General features: G+C 53.1%; 1 protein-coding gene across 1 annotated transcript in view; it reads right to left on the bottom strand.

The window, feature by feature from the left end:
* Positions 1–2,998: 2,998 nt before the first annotated feature.
* Positions 2,999–16,962, bottom strand: part of CUNH12orf75 (chromosome unknown C12orf75 homolog) — a 29,057-nt gene continuing 15,093 nt past the window's right edge. The window contains exons 4-6 of the mRNA XM_023717336.1: positions 7,075–7,105; positions 6,170–6,249; positions 2,999–3,845 (exon numbers count right to left, since the gene is read on the bottom strand). Of these exons, the coding sequence (XP_023573104.1) occupies positions 3,838–3,845; positions 6,170–6,249; positions 7,075–7,105 (119 nt within the window). The 3' untranslated portion in view covers positions 2,999–3,837. The remainder of the gene's footprint in view (positions 3,846–6,169; positions 6,250–7,074; positions 7,106–16,962) is intronic.

Genomic DNA, 16,962 nt, shown 5'->3' with positions numbered 1-16,962 from the left:
TCTCTTCCCGCCCTCCCCCCCCCACCCTGTTCGCCTTCCCACCGCACCTGGTCTCCTCCTTCCCATCATCCAACCTCCATCCTGCTCTTGTACACTGAATAGCACAGGAGCAAGTGTGAGGCGTGCAGCGGCCCGATCACTAAGCCCCGGCTCTGCCAGGGGCTGAGGTGCCTGTGGCCCTGCCCTGGCACAGCGTTCCCAGCATGTCCATTGCCTGCTCACCTCTACCCACACTGGGAAGCTCCCTGCATTCTGGGGTACAGGTCACATGGAGAGCTGCAGATCCGAGTCGGGCCTCCTGCAGATGGATCCACGGAACATGCTGGAAATATTGTAAGGCAAACCTGTGACCACCCGAGGTAAAGGAGGGACCTGGCACCTGAGCCTGGGCTGCGCCACTGCCCAGGGCCTCTCAGGAGCTCACCTCACCCAACCCCATCACCGGCACCTCCCACCCAGCCTGACTCAGCTTCCAGGGGTGCAAGTCACACCGAGGACCTGAAGACCCTGGGCCTCTGCTTGAGACCATTCACACCTCCAGTGTCCCCCAGGGTCACAAGGTGATGACTGGATTGCAGGCACCCTACTCACCAGTGGCTTCTCCACTGGTGATGGGTGTCACCAGGGATTCCAGCCACTGAATGTGCTGTAGAAGGCAGGGCTGGATGAAGGAGATCAGCGGCGTGCCGGGGAGGGTGCATGCGTCTTGCCTCTGGCCTGCCCTCCCTCTGCTTCCTGGTCACCCCACATTGCACGACATCTCCCATCTGATCCCTTCATCCCCTGTGCTGCAGGCTGCTGGCCACATGTGAGCTGAGACTAAGAGCTGCCAAACCTCCCCTCCCATGAGCTGTGGCTTCTAGGATGCCCTGCTGTGCAGGGACAGCGAAGTTCCCTGGTCACTACTGGTGACACTGGCCTTGAGCACTTAGGCGCCTTCCCTCAGCTTTCTGCACCATGAGGTTTGTAGCTTCACCCATCACGAGACCACAGGGATGCTGGCCTTGGGTCTCTGCCTGCCACTGTGACCTTCACGTCCCCACTCTGCGCTCTGAACTAATCGGCTGCCCGAACTAATCTGTGCCAACCGTGGTGGTGCCACCACAGGCTCTCTCTGTTGTAGAGAGGGAGTGGGCTTCCCATGAGCCCCTCCCAGTGCCCAGCGGGGCCCCCACACAATCTCAACTGAGGACAGCCAGCGAAAGATGCCCAGGAGGCACCCCACGGGCAAGGGCACCATGGGCATCATGTTGTGCTGGTCACTCCCTCAGGTGCATTAAGCAAATGAAGGAAAGTGAACACTCTCACTGGGAGGGCCTCACAGAGCACGTTCACTTCTGAAATCCTTCCCAACCCTGGGCCTGGGTACAGCACAGCTTGCCCTCTGCCTCCTCCAATCTCAGCAATTCAGAAACCAGAGCGGCAGCTCGCCGTGGTTCCCGGGGAGCATCCCTGCTGCACCCTCCGTCTCCCAAAGCCCGGTCCTCCCCCTCCCATGAGCTCCTCCCTTGGGCGGCGCTCTCTTCAGGAACACCCCCAGGGGCTGCCTGGGCTTCTTCCCAGGACCAGATTTTTACATTCCAGAGTTTCAAGCAATTTCTCCCAAACTAAATTCTAGCAATCTTCTTACTGGCTTAGAAGGTTTCTTGAGTCAATCTTATTGACCAGAGAAGTCTCTGAAAACCATCTCTCTCCTGTTTTATAAATAATCTTGCAAAACTACATACTGTTTGGGAAGGTTTAACCTGGATTGCGGGCCTCTTGAAGGCTTTGCCTACCTCTCGTTTCTTCTAAAAGATCTTTATGTTAATACTTTATTCTCTGAACTGTTCGCTCAAGTCTCCCGGTGTGTAATAACTGTTTGCCTGAAGGATAGCTGAGTGGGGAGTGGTATTCACCTGTGAGAATTGCAGAGCCCTCAATAGAAACGAGGTCTGGATGACCTCATCTGTTTAAATTCTCTGACATTCAAATAAAATTTGAAAACCAAATAGTAAAAAACAGGAAAATGTTCAGACTTGTCATAATACGGAAGATGCTTCATTTGTAATGAAATTTAAAGTTTTAGGAATGAGTTTTAACATTTGAACCGAAGTTTTAGAAACAGAAAGCTACAAACTTCATGGTGCAGAAAGCTGAGGGAAGTGGCCTAAGTGCTCAAGGTCAGTGTCACCAGGAGTGACCCATCACAAGATCACAGGTATATGATGTACTGTGCTAAGGGGAAGAGTCCATGCCTGCAGCCCTCTTGCCAAAGTCAAAAGTGCTAGCCCAATCCAAGAAAACAAATTCAAAAGGAGGGACGCACTCCACAAGAGCAGCTGGCAGGCTGAAGAAGCATCGAAGTCACGAGAAACAGAGAAAGGCCGAGAAAGGGCTGGGGAGGCGGGCGGGAGCGCAAAGCGCGGCAGGCTGCAGCGTGACCCTGGATCCAACGGCTGAGCCAGAGGGGCATTAGTGTAAAAACAAGTGGATCAGAATCACAGACCGTACTGATAGTGTCATGTCTGTGTTTAATTGTTTAGTCTTGACAAATGTGCTATGATCAGCAAGATACACACGGGGAGCCGGGTCCGGGCTGCGGGTGCTCGGCACGACCCAGACGCTGCTCCACGCGCCCAAGATTCTTCACAGCTTGAAAGTTTTCCCAAAACTCAATCTATGTGTTATCCCTAATGAGATGAACTGCTGGTACTATTCCTGAATACCTCCAAGCAATGCACTGTGCCTGTAGATACGATACAGGTGCTCCTCGCTGCCTGCATTATAATTCCTGAAGTCATTTTATCTTTCTTTCACCAATTTGATGTTGCTGTGGTTATTGCGTGAACCAAAATATGGAAGACAGTGTCTTCTCCCAGCACAAAGCCTCTCCTCCTAGTGATGACTTATGCCTTACCTTCACATACTGATAGTGTATCTACAGATCCCAAGGCCCTGTATGACTTTTATGAAAGTGTTCTTTAGAAAATAATTAAGAAATCCAGGTAAGGAGGGATTAAAATGTTTAACTGCTGAAATACACTGGTAAATTGGGTGATTTACATTGCCAGGGTAAATAGGTACACACATCATTAGCAAATAAAGAACTTTCCAGACAGCCCACTGGCCATCTGTCTAAGTGCTGGCTAACAGTGCAGAATGACCACGAGGAGCGGCCGGGCCGCACGGGCGCACGAGATCGCTGGCTGTGGGCTATCTGTAGCTACCTCAGCCTCTGACTAAACAAAACAAGGATTTCATCAACATGTGTTTAAAGTATACACACTGCAAATTTAACATTGCAAACAAAACATTGTACTTTTCAGTGTTGCTCCTAACAGAGGAATTCTCTGACATTTAAATAAAATTTGAAAACAAAATAGTAAAAAACAGGGAAAGAGACAGCAGTAAGAGTCCAGTTACCAATTTTGCAGCTAAAAATGAATGTGAAGTAGAAATAGTGAAAGAGTCAAATATATCACTTTAGGTAATTTGTTTATAGTGCCCTAGTATCTTAGGTTATAAGGACTTTATTATATAAAAACTATCAAAAGAGAATCCTGGGAAAGTCGAGGCCAGGAGCTGGGCTGAGCAGCCAGGGAGCACACTGGGGGCCGGCAGCGGGCGGCATGACACCAGCCAGGACAGACGTGGCTCCTCCTTCACAGAGCCAGAGTCAGCGCCAGAAATGAGCGCGTGGTCAGCCGATCTCCTTCCACTACAACACTGAACCTGGGCCCGTCGCCTGGTGGTGCCTTAAGGGGTGCAGGTGGGAGCAGGGGTTCAGAATTTCCTCAGAAACGTCTGTGCGCTGTATGGTGTCGCTGGAGCCAAAATCGTTCCAAGTCCAGTCCATTAGCGAACTACAAAGAAGAAACAGGGAGAAGCGAATCAGCAAGCTTGACAGGTACAGCCTTGATCAAAACACACCAACCCCAAGCATGCAAATCGCAATTTTAAGTAAAGCACATATTCAACATCCACCCAGTATTTATGTAAGATTTATTATGTGGCTGGTATGGTGCTAAGCATGGGTGAGACACAGGGAGGGCCAGGACATCCAAGCTGCCTGAGCAGAAAGCCAGGGTGGAAGTGGCTGTTTGAGGACTGTCCTGGGTTCAAATAAAACTGCAAACTTAACGCTGCAACCTGCCCTGCCCAACTTCAGCTCTAGTGCCGGCCCTGGGTATCAAGTACAACTGAAGCCATCTTGCTTCTAGACTGCTAATGGCTGGGTCTGCATCCCAAAAATGAAAAAAAAAAAAAAAAAAAAAAGGAGGGTAGTTGTGGTAACGATGGTGGCGGTGGCGGTGGCGGTGGCGGTGGTGCTAACCATGATAGCCAAGCTACCATTTATTTCCCACTAACCCTAATCTTATACCTAAGCACTAGATTCAGCTGTAGATGACAAAGCTAGGGTCACAAAGGGGGAGTAACTGCCCAGCCAGGACGTAAAAGAGCCTGCTTTCAAATCACAGCTGCCAACATGCAAATGAGGCCACCCCAGGAAACAGGGCGACCAGGATAGCAGGGGTGTGAGGAGGCCCAGTGTCCTTCGGGAGGCTGAAACACAGCTGACATCCAAGCGTGCCTGCGGCCCAGTGGCTTGGAGCCCTCCGTCGTGCCTGGAGGCCTCCGTCGCGCCTGGAGCCCTCCGTCGCACCTGGAGCCCTCCGTCGCGCCTGGAGCCCTCTGTCCAGCCTGGACGCCTCTGTCCTGCAAGGCTCTCTCTTCGCAGTGATGATGGCCCGGCCCCGCTGCAGCTCTGGGAGGGTCCAGCTCCTCTCCAATGCCCAACCACGCTGGCTGCTGCCACACCCTTGGCACTGACCCTGACCCAGTGCGGGCCCGGCCTCCCTGAGCTCTGCACACCTGCCATCTCTCACGTCCTGCGCCTCCAAGGTGCCTGCAAGCAAGGCAGGCGTGCCTCGAGCGGTGCTTTCAGCAGCACACAGCTTGCTCTCTTTACACAGAACTGGATCCGAAACAAAATGAAATGGAAAGAAAGGGCCGCAAAGACAGCTGAGCAGAGCATCAGCCTCTCTGAGGTGAAAGCCTACTTGGATCCTCAGGATGAGACCCCCAGGGGACAGAAAGGAGTGCAGAGGTGGCACAGACCGACGCCAGCTCCCTGTGGTGCATGCAACCACCGTGCACCCCGCGGGCGCTGATCAAAGCAACACAAGCCTACGGGGAACAGAAGCTGAGTTTTTTAGAAATACATGGCAATGATATCCACTGCTTATTCATCATCACGGGTGAATATATGAAGCTGTGTAGAAAAATACACAATACCTCTTGTTCCTTGGGTCAGGGCGCTAGCTTCCTCTAATCTTAAAGAGAAATTAAAGAAGAGGCAGATGTTCAGAGTACAGAGAACATATTCTCATTCCCCACAATGCGATGAGCAGTACTAACACACATGCACTGCGGATCTAAAGCCCGAGGGAGGCCACGGCGCGCGCACTGCAGCCCGTGTGCAGGGCAGGCCTGGGGAGCCCACGCGTGCGCAGCGACCAGCAGAGCGCTTGGGAAGCCTGCCCTCGTACGCGGGTCTCGCTTTAAAATCCCTGTGAGAGAGGCCCACGCACGCGCACTGTGCGGCCTCTCAGGCGCAGTGTGCACTCACCCAGGGCCTCTAACTGACAGCGCGGCCGGAACCCACTCACTGAATCCCCTGCAGGCAGTCACCGCTCCTGCGAGTAGGCGCCTGCTCGCCACTCATTTTTCTAAGACCCTATCGAAATGCCAGCCGTGGTGGCACGCACTGGGAATGCCAGCCCTCGGGAGGCAGAGGCAGGAGGGTCACTGAGTGTTCAAGGCCAGCCTGGGCTACTCAGGGAGTTCAAGGCCAACCTGAACTGCACGGCCAGACTCTGTCTCACAAAACGAAACATCACAGAACTCTACCTTTGTGACTACAGAACCTCCATGAACTCACTTGAAGGATAGTTTTTGGGAAGAAATTAAAAATCTCCACGAAGCACAACTAAAAATAAAAGCTAAGGTTACTCTTACCACGTGAGCAGCAATTTCAAGAAACGTGTACCACAAATAAAATGTTCTTTCTAGCTCACTGAAGGGATGTAGTACATAGGTTGAGTCGGGCAAGCAGAGGTACAAATCTCGTATTTTTCATAAAACATGCAGATAGCTGGAGGACTAAACATCCCATAATCCTTCTTACTTTTTCGTACAGTCTTTGCTTGACTGGATACCATATCGACAGCTTCTGCAGGTAGGCCAACATACACTCCGCCATAGTTTCTATGAGACAAATCACAGAGACAAGTGCAGCATTTCCAATAATTATATGATTATTAACACACTGCATGATCTTTCAGAGTTGAGTTCAAAATATCTTTGTCCTGGAAATGTTCTGTTTTGTTGTTTTGAGACAAGGTCTCACCGTGTAGTTCAGGCTGGCCTTGAACTCACTGTGCAGCCCAGGCTGGCCTCAAACTCACAGTGGTTCTCCTGCTCTGCCTCTCCAGTACTGGAATGACAGGCGTGTGCCACCACACCACCCAGTTTAGGGGATAGACATTAAAAATACACTGTATAAGAAAAAAAAAGCTGTATTGAATTCTTAGACTTCTCAGGTATCCAACTTGCAACGAGAAAGAAGTTGGACTGTTTTAAGCCAGCATGTTGATCACCAGGGTAGAGTGACTCGTCATGGGAAATCAGTAATATTTTTCAAGACTTCTCAGTGGCCACCAGGGTGTTAGCTGTCACGGGTACATAAAGACACATTTCTCAAGGGCGACAGACAGATGCAATGAGGGGAGCAGAGTCAGGGAGCGCAGCGCACAGAGCAGGAGGCCGAAGAGGCTGCAGGACGAGGGGCATTCCCTGAGAGAGCGAGCGGCCCAAGCTGCAAGGGCGCTGCACAGGACGAAGCCCAAGCTCAGCCGAGAAGCACAGACTGGACCCTCGGCGAGTTCTCCCGGCCTCACCCTCCTCCTGGGTTCTCTGGGCCAAAAGCCCTCCTGGCAGAATCTGCATCACTGGCAATGTACCACGGTGTGGGAAAGCCACAGGTGGGGCCACAGTCACTCAAGGTAAAGCCAGCAGCAATACCACACCTACCTCCTCTTGTCATCTTCTGTTATCGATTCTTCTGTCCTAAAAAATCAAAACTATATGTGAGAAGCCACTTGGTGACAAAGACAGAGAAAAAGGGGATCAATCACTGGGAGAAAGCCGGTTGTGTCGAATTCACAGGTTTCTACCAAGCGTCTCCACAGCACAGTACTCCAGCTCACCAAATCACGCCAACCCAGAAAGCACCCAAAAGACTCCCTACTGAGCCAAAGAAAACTCTGGGGGCAGCCAAGAGTGGGAAGGGCATGTAAGCCAGGCGCCAGGACCCAGGTTCTCCCTGACCATACCGAGCATGCCCCGGACGCCCAGCTGTGGGCAGCAGGCTGCTTATGCCTCCTCTGTCAACTACTGGTCAACCAGACGGCCCCCAAGGTCCTTCCCAGTGCTTACAGACTTTGATTTTGGGTCTCTTGCGCCAGTTCAGTGGCACAACTACAGGTAGTGACAGATTTCTTTAGTGTGTAAAGAGCAACGCCGTCTTGATTTCCTTTTGCCTGAAGCCACGAGCCACTTAACACACATTCTATCACATCGAGGGGAGCTATGTTTTAAAGGACGCTCCTGCAGGAAAAACTACGCACAGGCCTTCCCTGCCTGCTCAAATTCCTTGGCATATTTCTAAGAGGACCAGGAAACCTTGTTTAGAGCCCTTGTTAGCATGCATGGTACTTTTCTGAAGGTAAAAGATGAGCAGACCGAGGCCCAAAGGGGTCCAGCTGAGCCCAACGCGCAGCCCCAAGGCTTCCGTCCAGAGGCAAGCAGACCACACGCACTGGCTCTCTCAACTCCAGAGGCACCGGGGCTCTGCCCCGGTGGGAGCCGTGAACACTGCACACGCCACTGCCCACTGCAGCTAACGTGGCTTCCTGCAATACCGGCAGGGACAGGGTCATACAGAAGAGGCACGACAGCTGCCTGGCACACACCGGGCGCCAGAACCGCACAGCTCTGGTGGGTGTGGACTCCACCGTGAGACCAATTTACCCGCGCTGAGCACAGAACGGACACTTGCCAGAGGATTACCAACTGCATGCAGCTCTTGCTACAGTGAGGCTGCTCTTTAATTCAGAAATGTCAAAGCCACCCCACGTGCGAGGTGGGGCCCTGCTCGTTGATGTGTACAAGGACGCGTTGCTTTCACTTTTAGTTAAAATGGATTTATACCCCCTTGCTGTAGGCAATGGGAGAACGACAGTGACAAGCTTGTCCAAGAAGAGACCAGCGCTTTCTCTGGTCCTGAGTGACAGACACTGCAACTAACTTGTTTCCAAGCTAAATACAACCAGTAGCCTTGGACACGCACAGGACACACTCGCATCGGCCACAGCGACCTCACACCCACATTCATGCTTGTTCTCTTAGTTCTTTTCCCTTTTATCTAGTTCTACTGAAAAATAAGAATTTAGCTTCCCAAATACAAGAAAATAAAAATTTATTTCAAGGCTATTATTTTAATTATCCAATAGACTATGAAACCCAATCTGGCCAAGCATGGTGACACACACATGTAATCCCAGCACTTGGGAGGCTGAGGCAAGAGGATTGCCGTGAGTGTGAGGCAAGCATGGGCTACCTAAGCAAGTTCAAAGCCCATCCGGACTAGATAGTGAGACCCTGTCTCAAAAAAAAAGATAATAATCACTAACCGTACACTTTTAACAGGCAAGAAATGATAATGTAGCTGTCCTATTTAATGAATAAGCTTCAGATATAATACATCTCCACAACTATCACTTATACTGCTGCGAGAATGTCCCTTCTTCTGTCCCTTCAGGTAAGTCACAGAGCCCCTCTGGAAATCCGCCCCATGGACGAGGCTGCCCCTCTGTCCAATCCTTCCAGACAGCGTTATTCCTCATCTAAAACAAGACCAGAACTTCAGCATCAGCTTCACTCCAGTTCCCTGGGTCAGCGCTCTTCCACACAGCAGCTTGGAGAGCTCAGGCCAAGGAGGGGGTGCAGACACATACAGAATGACTGAACAAGCAAAACCCACAGCAAAGCCACCCCTCAAACCCCACCCGTCGGACACTGGTGCCCACATCCAGGGCCACGATGCTGAAGTCCGAGACAGCCCCAGTGGGAGGTCGGCAGGGCGCCTTCTCCTGAGGAGGAGGCACCCCAGACCACTCCTGCCTAAGCTTTGAGCACCCCGTCTCACAGCCAGCACTGGCTAAAGCCATTGCTACTTTTAACCCTGTGAGACAGCTGCTGGCTTCATCTCAAAATGACAATCTGAGGCTCAGGAAGGTTAGTACCATGGTCAAGGCTACAAAAACTAATAAAACCAGAACTGAAAGCCCAACTCCAGACCCTGCCTACTGAGCAGCAGGCCCGAGATGCTGCGCATTAGGGACACCCACCTTCCCTGGCTCTGCAGTGTGTCTCAGGCACTGAGGACAGAACAGGCCCAGCCCACAAACCTCTCAGGGCCTCATGGAGCTTGGGATATGGTGCTGCTGAGGCACCTGCAGCTCTAGGAGGGGGGCAGCCACTGCTGAGACTGCAACACTGTCTCTGAAACCAGTGAAAAGACCAGAAGTGACAGCAGCAGGCAGAGCCACAGTGTCCCCAGCCACAGAGGATGGAGACCTGGGAGGCCCCCCTGGGGGCAGGCTGCAGGAGCCTGGCTTCCTCAGGACCCGGCATGAGATGACTTCACCCCTCTCAGCATGCTCCCCAGGACAGCAGAGCACACACTGAATCATCCCGGGCTGGAGAAGGCGGAGTGAAGATGCGGGCTTCACCGCGCAGACCCGGCAAGGGCTGGGAGGCCCACGGCAGGCGTGGTGCTCTTGGGGAATTAACTGGTCCCCAATCTCCACGGTCAGCTCACCGGGAGCCTCGTCCCAGGGAGAGGAGCAAGACAGGCTTCCCACCGCATCACAGTCCCTGGGGACCAGGGAGGGGCCAGGGCCAACCCCCAGCAACCCAAAGCAGAGGCGCTCAGTGTGAGACAGGGAAAGCTAAGTTCCCGGGTTCCCTCCCAGCTCCACTGCCCGGGGCTCCTGAGCCTTCTCCAGCCAAGCTGTCCTGGAGCCAGAGGCTGCCTCGTCAAGCAAAGCCCAGCACCAAACCCCAAGGTCAGGGCGCTCTGGAGGCAGCCACACAGGAAGCCAAGACTAAAGGGGCGCCTGCTAGCAAAGAACAGCTGCTGGGTAGGAAGCTACCGACCGCCTCCTCCGAAGCCCGACCCCACTGACCTGTGCTGCTGGGGCTGGGACCCTGAGGACACCTCCGCCCGTGTCAGCACGCTGGGGCCAGTCCCACCAGCCAGAGAAGAGGGCGAGACCAGCTGCCCAGGGAGCAGGAGGACAGCTCCTCTCCCCACTCCACTCCCCACTCCACGGCACCATTCCATCCCCGCTGCGCTCCCAGGACAGTCCCTTGTCCTTTCCAGGTCACTGCAGCTCAGGCAGGAGGTGGTGTCACCAGAGTCAGCGCCTTGGGGCCACGTGCCCCTTCTGCCAGCACTAGCAGGCGACACGGTCCACCCAGAAGGTCCACCCGGAGCCCGTGTCCCAGCTTCTAGACACTCCCTCCTCTACTCCAGTACCACCACCTCCCGCCTTGGCTGCTCCGGGCTAGCAGTGAGTTACTTCCCGCTATTCCTCTCGTACTTCTGTCTTCTACATTTCTAACCCTCCGCGATGTGCTTGACCAACTCCTGACAGCTCAGGGTGTGGGATGCGGCAACGGGACCCAGGAGGATGAGTCAGGAGGATCGAGAGTCCAAGGCCAGCAGGGGCTGCAGTGAGTTCATAGCTGGCCTGTGGAGACCCTGTTTCAAAAACCAAATACAGAAATAAGGCCGGTGCAGTTTCTCCTCCCTGATGAGCTCCTGCCTACTACACTACCGCAGAGCAGGGGCGGGCTGCCCTCTCGGCCCCTGGATTGCCACAGCTCCCTGCCACGTGCGGTCACAGCAGGGTCACAGGCGTGCTGGACTGTACAGTGGGCCGTGTGCACCAGTGGGATCTCAGCCCTGAGGAACAGGAGCTCAGAGGACAGGATGCAGGGTGTCCACAGAGCAAAGTGAGACCAGGGTGGACACTGGGCCACACACACTGCGGCTAGCCACCCCAGGCACCAGGGATGCAGGCCTTGCCAGCCCCAGGGTTTCCTCACAGGAGTGGGAGGTGGGTTCGGAGGGCTTTGGGGAGGCAGGCTTTTGGGAACAGGGTCTCCATCCCTCCCACTCCATGCGAGACCTTCGTCCTCGGGTCTGGACACTGGGATATGGGCTGTGCCTTTCACACCTTGGTGACCCAGGTTAGGGTCTGCCCCAGACCTGAGTTTGCCTCCTTTAGACATACAGAAATTGTACGTTCTGTGTATTTTACCATAATAAACAACTGAACAAGAGAAGGGGAGAAACAAGGAATGAAGCTGTGCTCCGTGCCTGTGTCAGCTTCCCACAGGATGGGATCATCACACACTAACGAGACGCAGGGACGTGGACAGAAGAGAAATGTATCTAGAGAAGGCCGAAAGCGAACGCTCAGACCGTCCTGGCGCAAGCTGGGAGGTGTCCCGGATTCGTGCTCTGCGCCTTTCTCTCTGCTATGCAGGGCTAGGGTGCCTGCCCACCTGGGCACTGCGCCCTACACCTGCCCTCTGCACCTGCAGGTTGTGCCCAGTGGGAGAGAAACACAGAGGGAACCCCCTGTAGGCTGCAGAACCCCCACCACCAACCCACAGAGACCACCTTGGAGCTACTCAGGGACCTCAACTGGCAGGCACATTCCTAGGGTGCTCAGCACTTAGACGAGGGGCTAGGCAAGCCCCTCCATCCCAGGTTTCAGGATTCTTCCTTCCTGTCCTGGCAGCAGGGGGCCCTGCCTGGCTCCCCTTGTTCCTCTGCACGCTCATGTCCCAGTTTCATTTGATGGTTCGGGCTGCACCTGATCCGCCTAAATTACGAGGTCCTGGTGAGGGTCTTCTGGGCCCGTTTGGCCTGCACCCTCAGCCCTTCCCAGGAGCAGATGACAAGACCCTTGGCTGGATGGCAACAGACCCTCCTGGCTCCTGGGGCCAAATGCACTGTTCTTGGCTGGGCCCCTACAGAGCTCCAGGCCTGCACCACCACAGCCCTGACCATGGGGGACACAGGGCCAAGATGGATCTGACTTTGGACCCAAAAGCAGAGCCGCTCATCCAATGCTACACTCCTTCTTTTTCTAGAACATACTTCCAAGGACTATGGAGCAGGTGCTGGGTAGAGACACCCAGAGCAAGTGACTCCAGGGAGGAACCCCCTGCACTGTGCACCTCACACACCCCGACACCTGCCCGGCACCTCGTGAGGTCCCTGCCTTCATGGGAAGTTTCCAGCTGGGGCAGCAGGGCAAGAAATGGTGCTTCCACCAGGACAAGCAGAGAAAGTCCGCCTTCCCAGGGAGCAGCCACAGATTGCGCTGGCGGCGCCCACCTGCAGGGCCCCTCGTGCTGAGGGAGGAATTCAATCTTTCTGGGCCATTTAGGAAGTGTCTCGGAGCCTGCTGTGCAGCAGAGAAGTCCTCAGTTTCCTAGAGACTCTGGATGATTGGTATGAGCTCCAAGAAGGGTAAGAGGAGCACCATGCTGAGTTTAGCAGGCTCATGGTGAGGAGCCCAAAGGTGGAACTGACGGGTGTCCAGGGCTGTCCCTTGCCATCTCAGCTGTCCCAGGAGCTGGTCTTGGTCAGCTTCATATTTCTGTTTCTTCCATTTTCTTTTCCTGGCAGGCCACCTGTTAGGTCAACTTCAGCAAAAAGGAGAACACTAGGCAGTAAAACCATCAGCTGAGCTAAATGTGCTGGTGAACTGTGTAGTCCCAACACTCAGGAGGCTGACACAGGAAGAACACTGAGTTCAAGGCCAGCCTTGACTAATAGTACGTTCAAGACTAGCTTGAATGACAGTAAGATGCTGTCCCAAAAATTCAGACAATAAATTAACCAATAAATACTGCTCTCACTAAAAGAAATCTTATTCAAATATATCTAATATAAATAAATTTTTTCTTCCCATCATACATGGTGATCAAAACACTTTTCTCATTGCATTTGCTTAGTTTCTAGAGCTATAAAATAGCTCTCCTTAGTGACCTAAATGTTTTAAAAGAAAAAAAATTAAACTCTGTCATGTGGAGGAACAAACACAGATGACAAAGAGTAGACAGCAGCCAGCAACTCCAATGAACACTAACTGCTCTTAGCCACAACTTGCCAGAAAACTTAGAGCGTTCTCCTCTCCCTCCACCTTCACAAGCACCTCAGTTCTGTGGCAAAAACCCAATGCCTTTTATTCACCAAGAAAGACGTTCTAAATATGAACCTATCCTTACTAGAGCCATCTAAGAAGCAGGAAAATGGCCTGTCACCCGTGCTCTTTCCTTATTTGTCATGCACTAATTTCTGAGCAGCACAGAGGAGGTATGGGAGCCTCTGGAGACCATGCTGAGAGCACCAGGGATGTACTTTTGTTGTCACTGAGGACCTTCAGGAATAGGCTTATCAACTGGCAACGTTTACTTCCATCTCCACTCTAAATCTCCAGAAGAAGGTATAGTCTTTCCTTCTCTGTATAACGTTTTTAGGTTCCTCCTGGCCGGAGGGCAGTTCCGACCAGCTGTTCACAACTGAGAACCTCCAGGCAGCGGCCTCTCCATCGCTGTCCTCGGACGAGCCCCTCATCCAACACCGGACCCCCTCTTTTTCCAGAACATACTTCCAAGGACTATGAGAGCAGGCATTCAAGGGAAAGCCCAGTCTGCGCCATCCTCCCGAGGGACGAGCACGATGCCAAGGTCCTCCCAGTGTTGCCCGGGAGGCACTAACGGGCAGCAAGGCAGGAGTGCTTCCTCCTTAAGGAACCTCAGAGATATACAGCATGTGCCCAACACACACATGCACACACACACACGCACACACGTGTACACACACGCGCACACACACACGCGCTGCTCCTGCAGAGGGGCCAGTGTGCTCCGCACTCCAGCTCCTCTGAGAGTCGCGCCTCGCCAGCAAAGCACCAACACAAGAGCGATGCTGGCCAGCCTCAACGTTTTCTAACCTCTGCCTTGGCTGATTTTAAAATCCACAAGAAGCATCCAGCTGGCTTCTTCCCATACATTTTGCTGACCTCTGTTCAAACAACTTTCTTTTTTACTTTTATGGACATCTTTAAATTTTTATTTTTTAAACTGATACATATTCACAGGATGCAGAGTGATCTTTCAGTTCATGTATATAATGCATGTCATCAACTCAGGATAAGTTATCCATTATCCATTTTATTTTTTATTTCTTATTTTTATTAGTAGATGTCTGTTTTGTTCTGTTTTTGTCTTGGTGAGGCAGGGCCTTGCTATGCAGTTCAGGCTGGCCCGGGCTCACTTTGTAGCCAGGGCTGGTGATCCTCCTGCCTCAGCCTCCCAAGTGCTGGGCTCACGGGCGTGCGCCACCACGCCAGGCAGGCGATCGATGCTTGCCGTGGGCAATGATCACATCATCCCGGGGAGCTGGTACAGGCACGCAACGCATCTTCTTTCTTTTCCTGACCCTTTCCTCCGCCTCCTCCTCTCTTGGTCCCCTTCCCAGGTGCCAAAGCTCCACCTCGCTGTTTCTCGTGTTGCCTTTTTATTTTGCTCTTTAATTCACTTGTGCTGTGGGCCTTAATGCCCCGTGCGTCCCTCTCCACGGCACTCAGCCCTGCAGCCCCACCCAAGTCTCACACTGGAACACACTGTCCCCTCCTGGGTTCCAGAACCTCCTCCAGCCGGCGGCCTCGCTCGTGGGCTGCTGCCTCCCCTCCGAGGCTCCCTTGGGCGTGCTCTTGCCCCTGCCCCTGCCCCTGCCCCTGCCCCTGCTCCACCAGCTACCACAGAGCGGTCGGCCCTCCCACAGCCTCACAGCTTCACTTCTGAGGTGGCCAGCACGGGGCCAAGTGGGCTCTCAGGACACCGAGCATGCAGCCCCCGCACCCGGGGCACTCACTGAGCCCACACGCCCCACGCCTCGCCAGGTGAGGAGACACTGGGACCCCGAAACCCGCATACAGCGCGGCCCTCGGTGAGGACAGGCTGCCACCAAGGAAGGAAGGTGACGCCCGCAGGGTGGTGACCATCCCACTGAGGGCACAGCCTTAGCCAGCAGCTAAGGGCAGAGGGACTTCTGGATCTGGGTCCCTTGGTGGCACAACAGCGGCTTTTCCAGAACAGGCCACCCAGCCCCTCCAGGAATGCGCAGACAAAACATTCAGAAGCACAAAGAAGACTGGTACATCATGGATGCAAAACCCGCAGAGGGCTCCTGGGAAAACTGAAATCAGACATTTACAACTTCATGTTTTAAAAAGACAGACTGTTGGGCCAGGGAGATAGCGCAGTGGCAAAAGCACCTTCTATCCCCGGTACCAAAACAAGCAAGGAAGCAAACAAATAAATACATGGACAGATTGTCAAAGTGCTTTATATTGGTTCATTCTGTGCCACTTTTCTCTAGAGTTGTTCCTTCTGCAACAGTAAAATAAATAGCTTTGTCAAGAAAGGAATCCTAATGACATGTAAACTTTCTAAGTTTTAAGGGGAGGCAGTGCTTGAGTGATCTTGTATAAATCACGAGGTTGCGGTTTTATTTTCCCTGGCAAACATTAAATTCGAGTCCACTTATTGAAGACCTTACCTGAAACATCTTCTTACACATACTACTCACACCCACAGAAGTCCTTTTACCATGACAGGTGTGGGACATGGAGAACAAGCTTTGTCTCATCTGCCCAGTGACAACGGTCTCCCCAAGCTGGCAGCAGCACCCGACTTTCTAGGGGGAAGCAACAGTCTCCCCGGCTTTGCCCACACAGGTATAGGGGGCTGAGGACTCAGATTGGCTCCAGCAGGAAGCACATGACCTGGGCCTGGCCAATCAGAATCTTGCATTCCACAGGCCCTGGGCTTGATTCCAGGAGGCACCTGGCCCCCCTACCCCCCCCCCCCCCCCCCCCCCCCCCCCCCCCCCCGCCCCCTGCCCCACCTGGCCCCCTGGCACTGACAGTCTGGCCCTGCCACTTCTGGAGGAACTACAAGGATGTGAGGTTCTGTCCAAGAGGAACCACTGGGCTAGCAGGACACAGGCTGGCCGGCTGCCCCTACCTGACAGGAAGCCAACACAGGTCAGAGGAGACCGAAGAGGTTTTCCTGTCACTTGACCACCTGGACCCAGCTGTGACCAAAGCAAACCCCTAGAGCTTTTCCACAACACGTGCCAATAAATTCCTTTCTGTTTGTTTGTTTAAAGCAGTTTAAGCTGGGCTTCTGCCATTTCCAACCAAAAATATCCCAACCCAATCTAGTGGTGCCAAATAGCTAAGAGAATTCACTAAAATGAAATGAAAGCACGGTTGATTTTTCCAAGACTCTGAAGCTGGCAGATGTCATCGTGTTGGATTTACTTGTTTTGTTTTCTGTTTCAGCACTGAGCTTTAAAGAGACAGAGAGGAGGAAGGCAGGGCCGGCTGTGACCCGCATGCAGATCCCCGTGTGCACACCGGCACTCCTAGGGCCACCCCGCATGCGACCCTTAGCCCTGTGGGGCCTGCGCCCTCGGCTCTTCTCTCCTCCCCGCAGACACTGCTCGCAGACGGGCCGGCTGTCTTCCTCTCCTGCTTCCGACACCCCCATCTCGTCCACTTACAACAATAAACAGAAAAAGCAAAACAGTCTCTAATGTGCAAAATCATCCTCACGTACAACCTGGCAGAAATAGTTTTTAAAAAGTAAAGTACAAAACATGAATGACAAATGGATAATAGCAGATTTCTTTCTCTTAAGAAAATACCTTTCTGTGCTTTCTGCATTTCTTGGTGTTTCCTCTGTATTAAAAATGCATACCCT

The sequence above is a fragment of the Octodon degus genome, unplaced genomic scaffold, assembly GCF_000260255.1.
Source record: "Octodon degus isolate 3935 unplaced genomic scaffold, OctDeg1.0 scaffold00004, whole genome shotgun sequence".
NCBI lineage: Eukaryota > Metazoa > Chordata > Mammalia > Rodentia > Octodontidae > Octodon > Octodon degus.
This window is presented reverse-complemented; position numbering and strand designations above follow the sequence as displayed.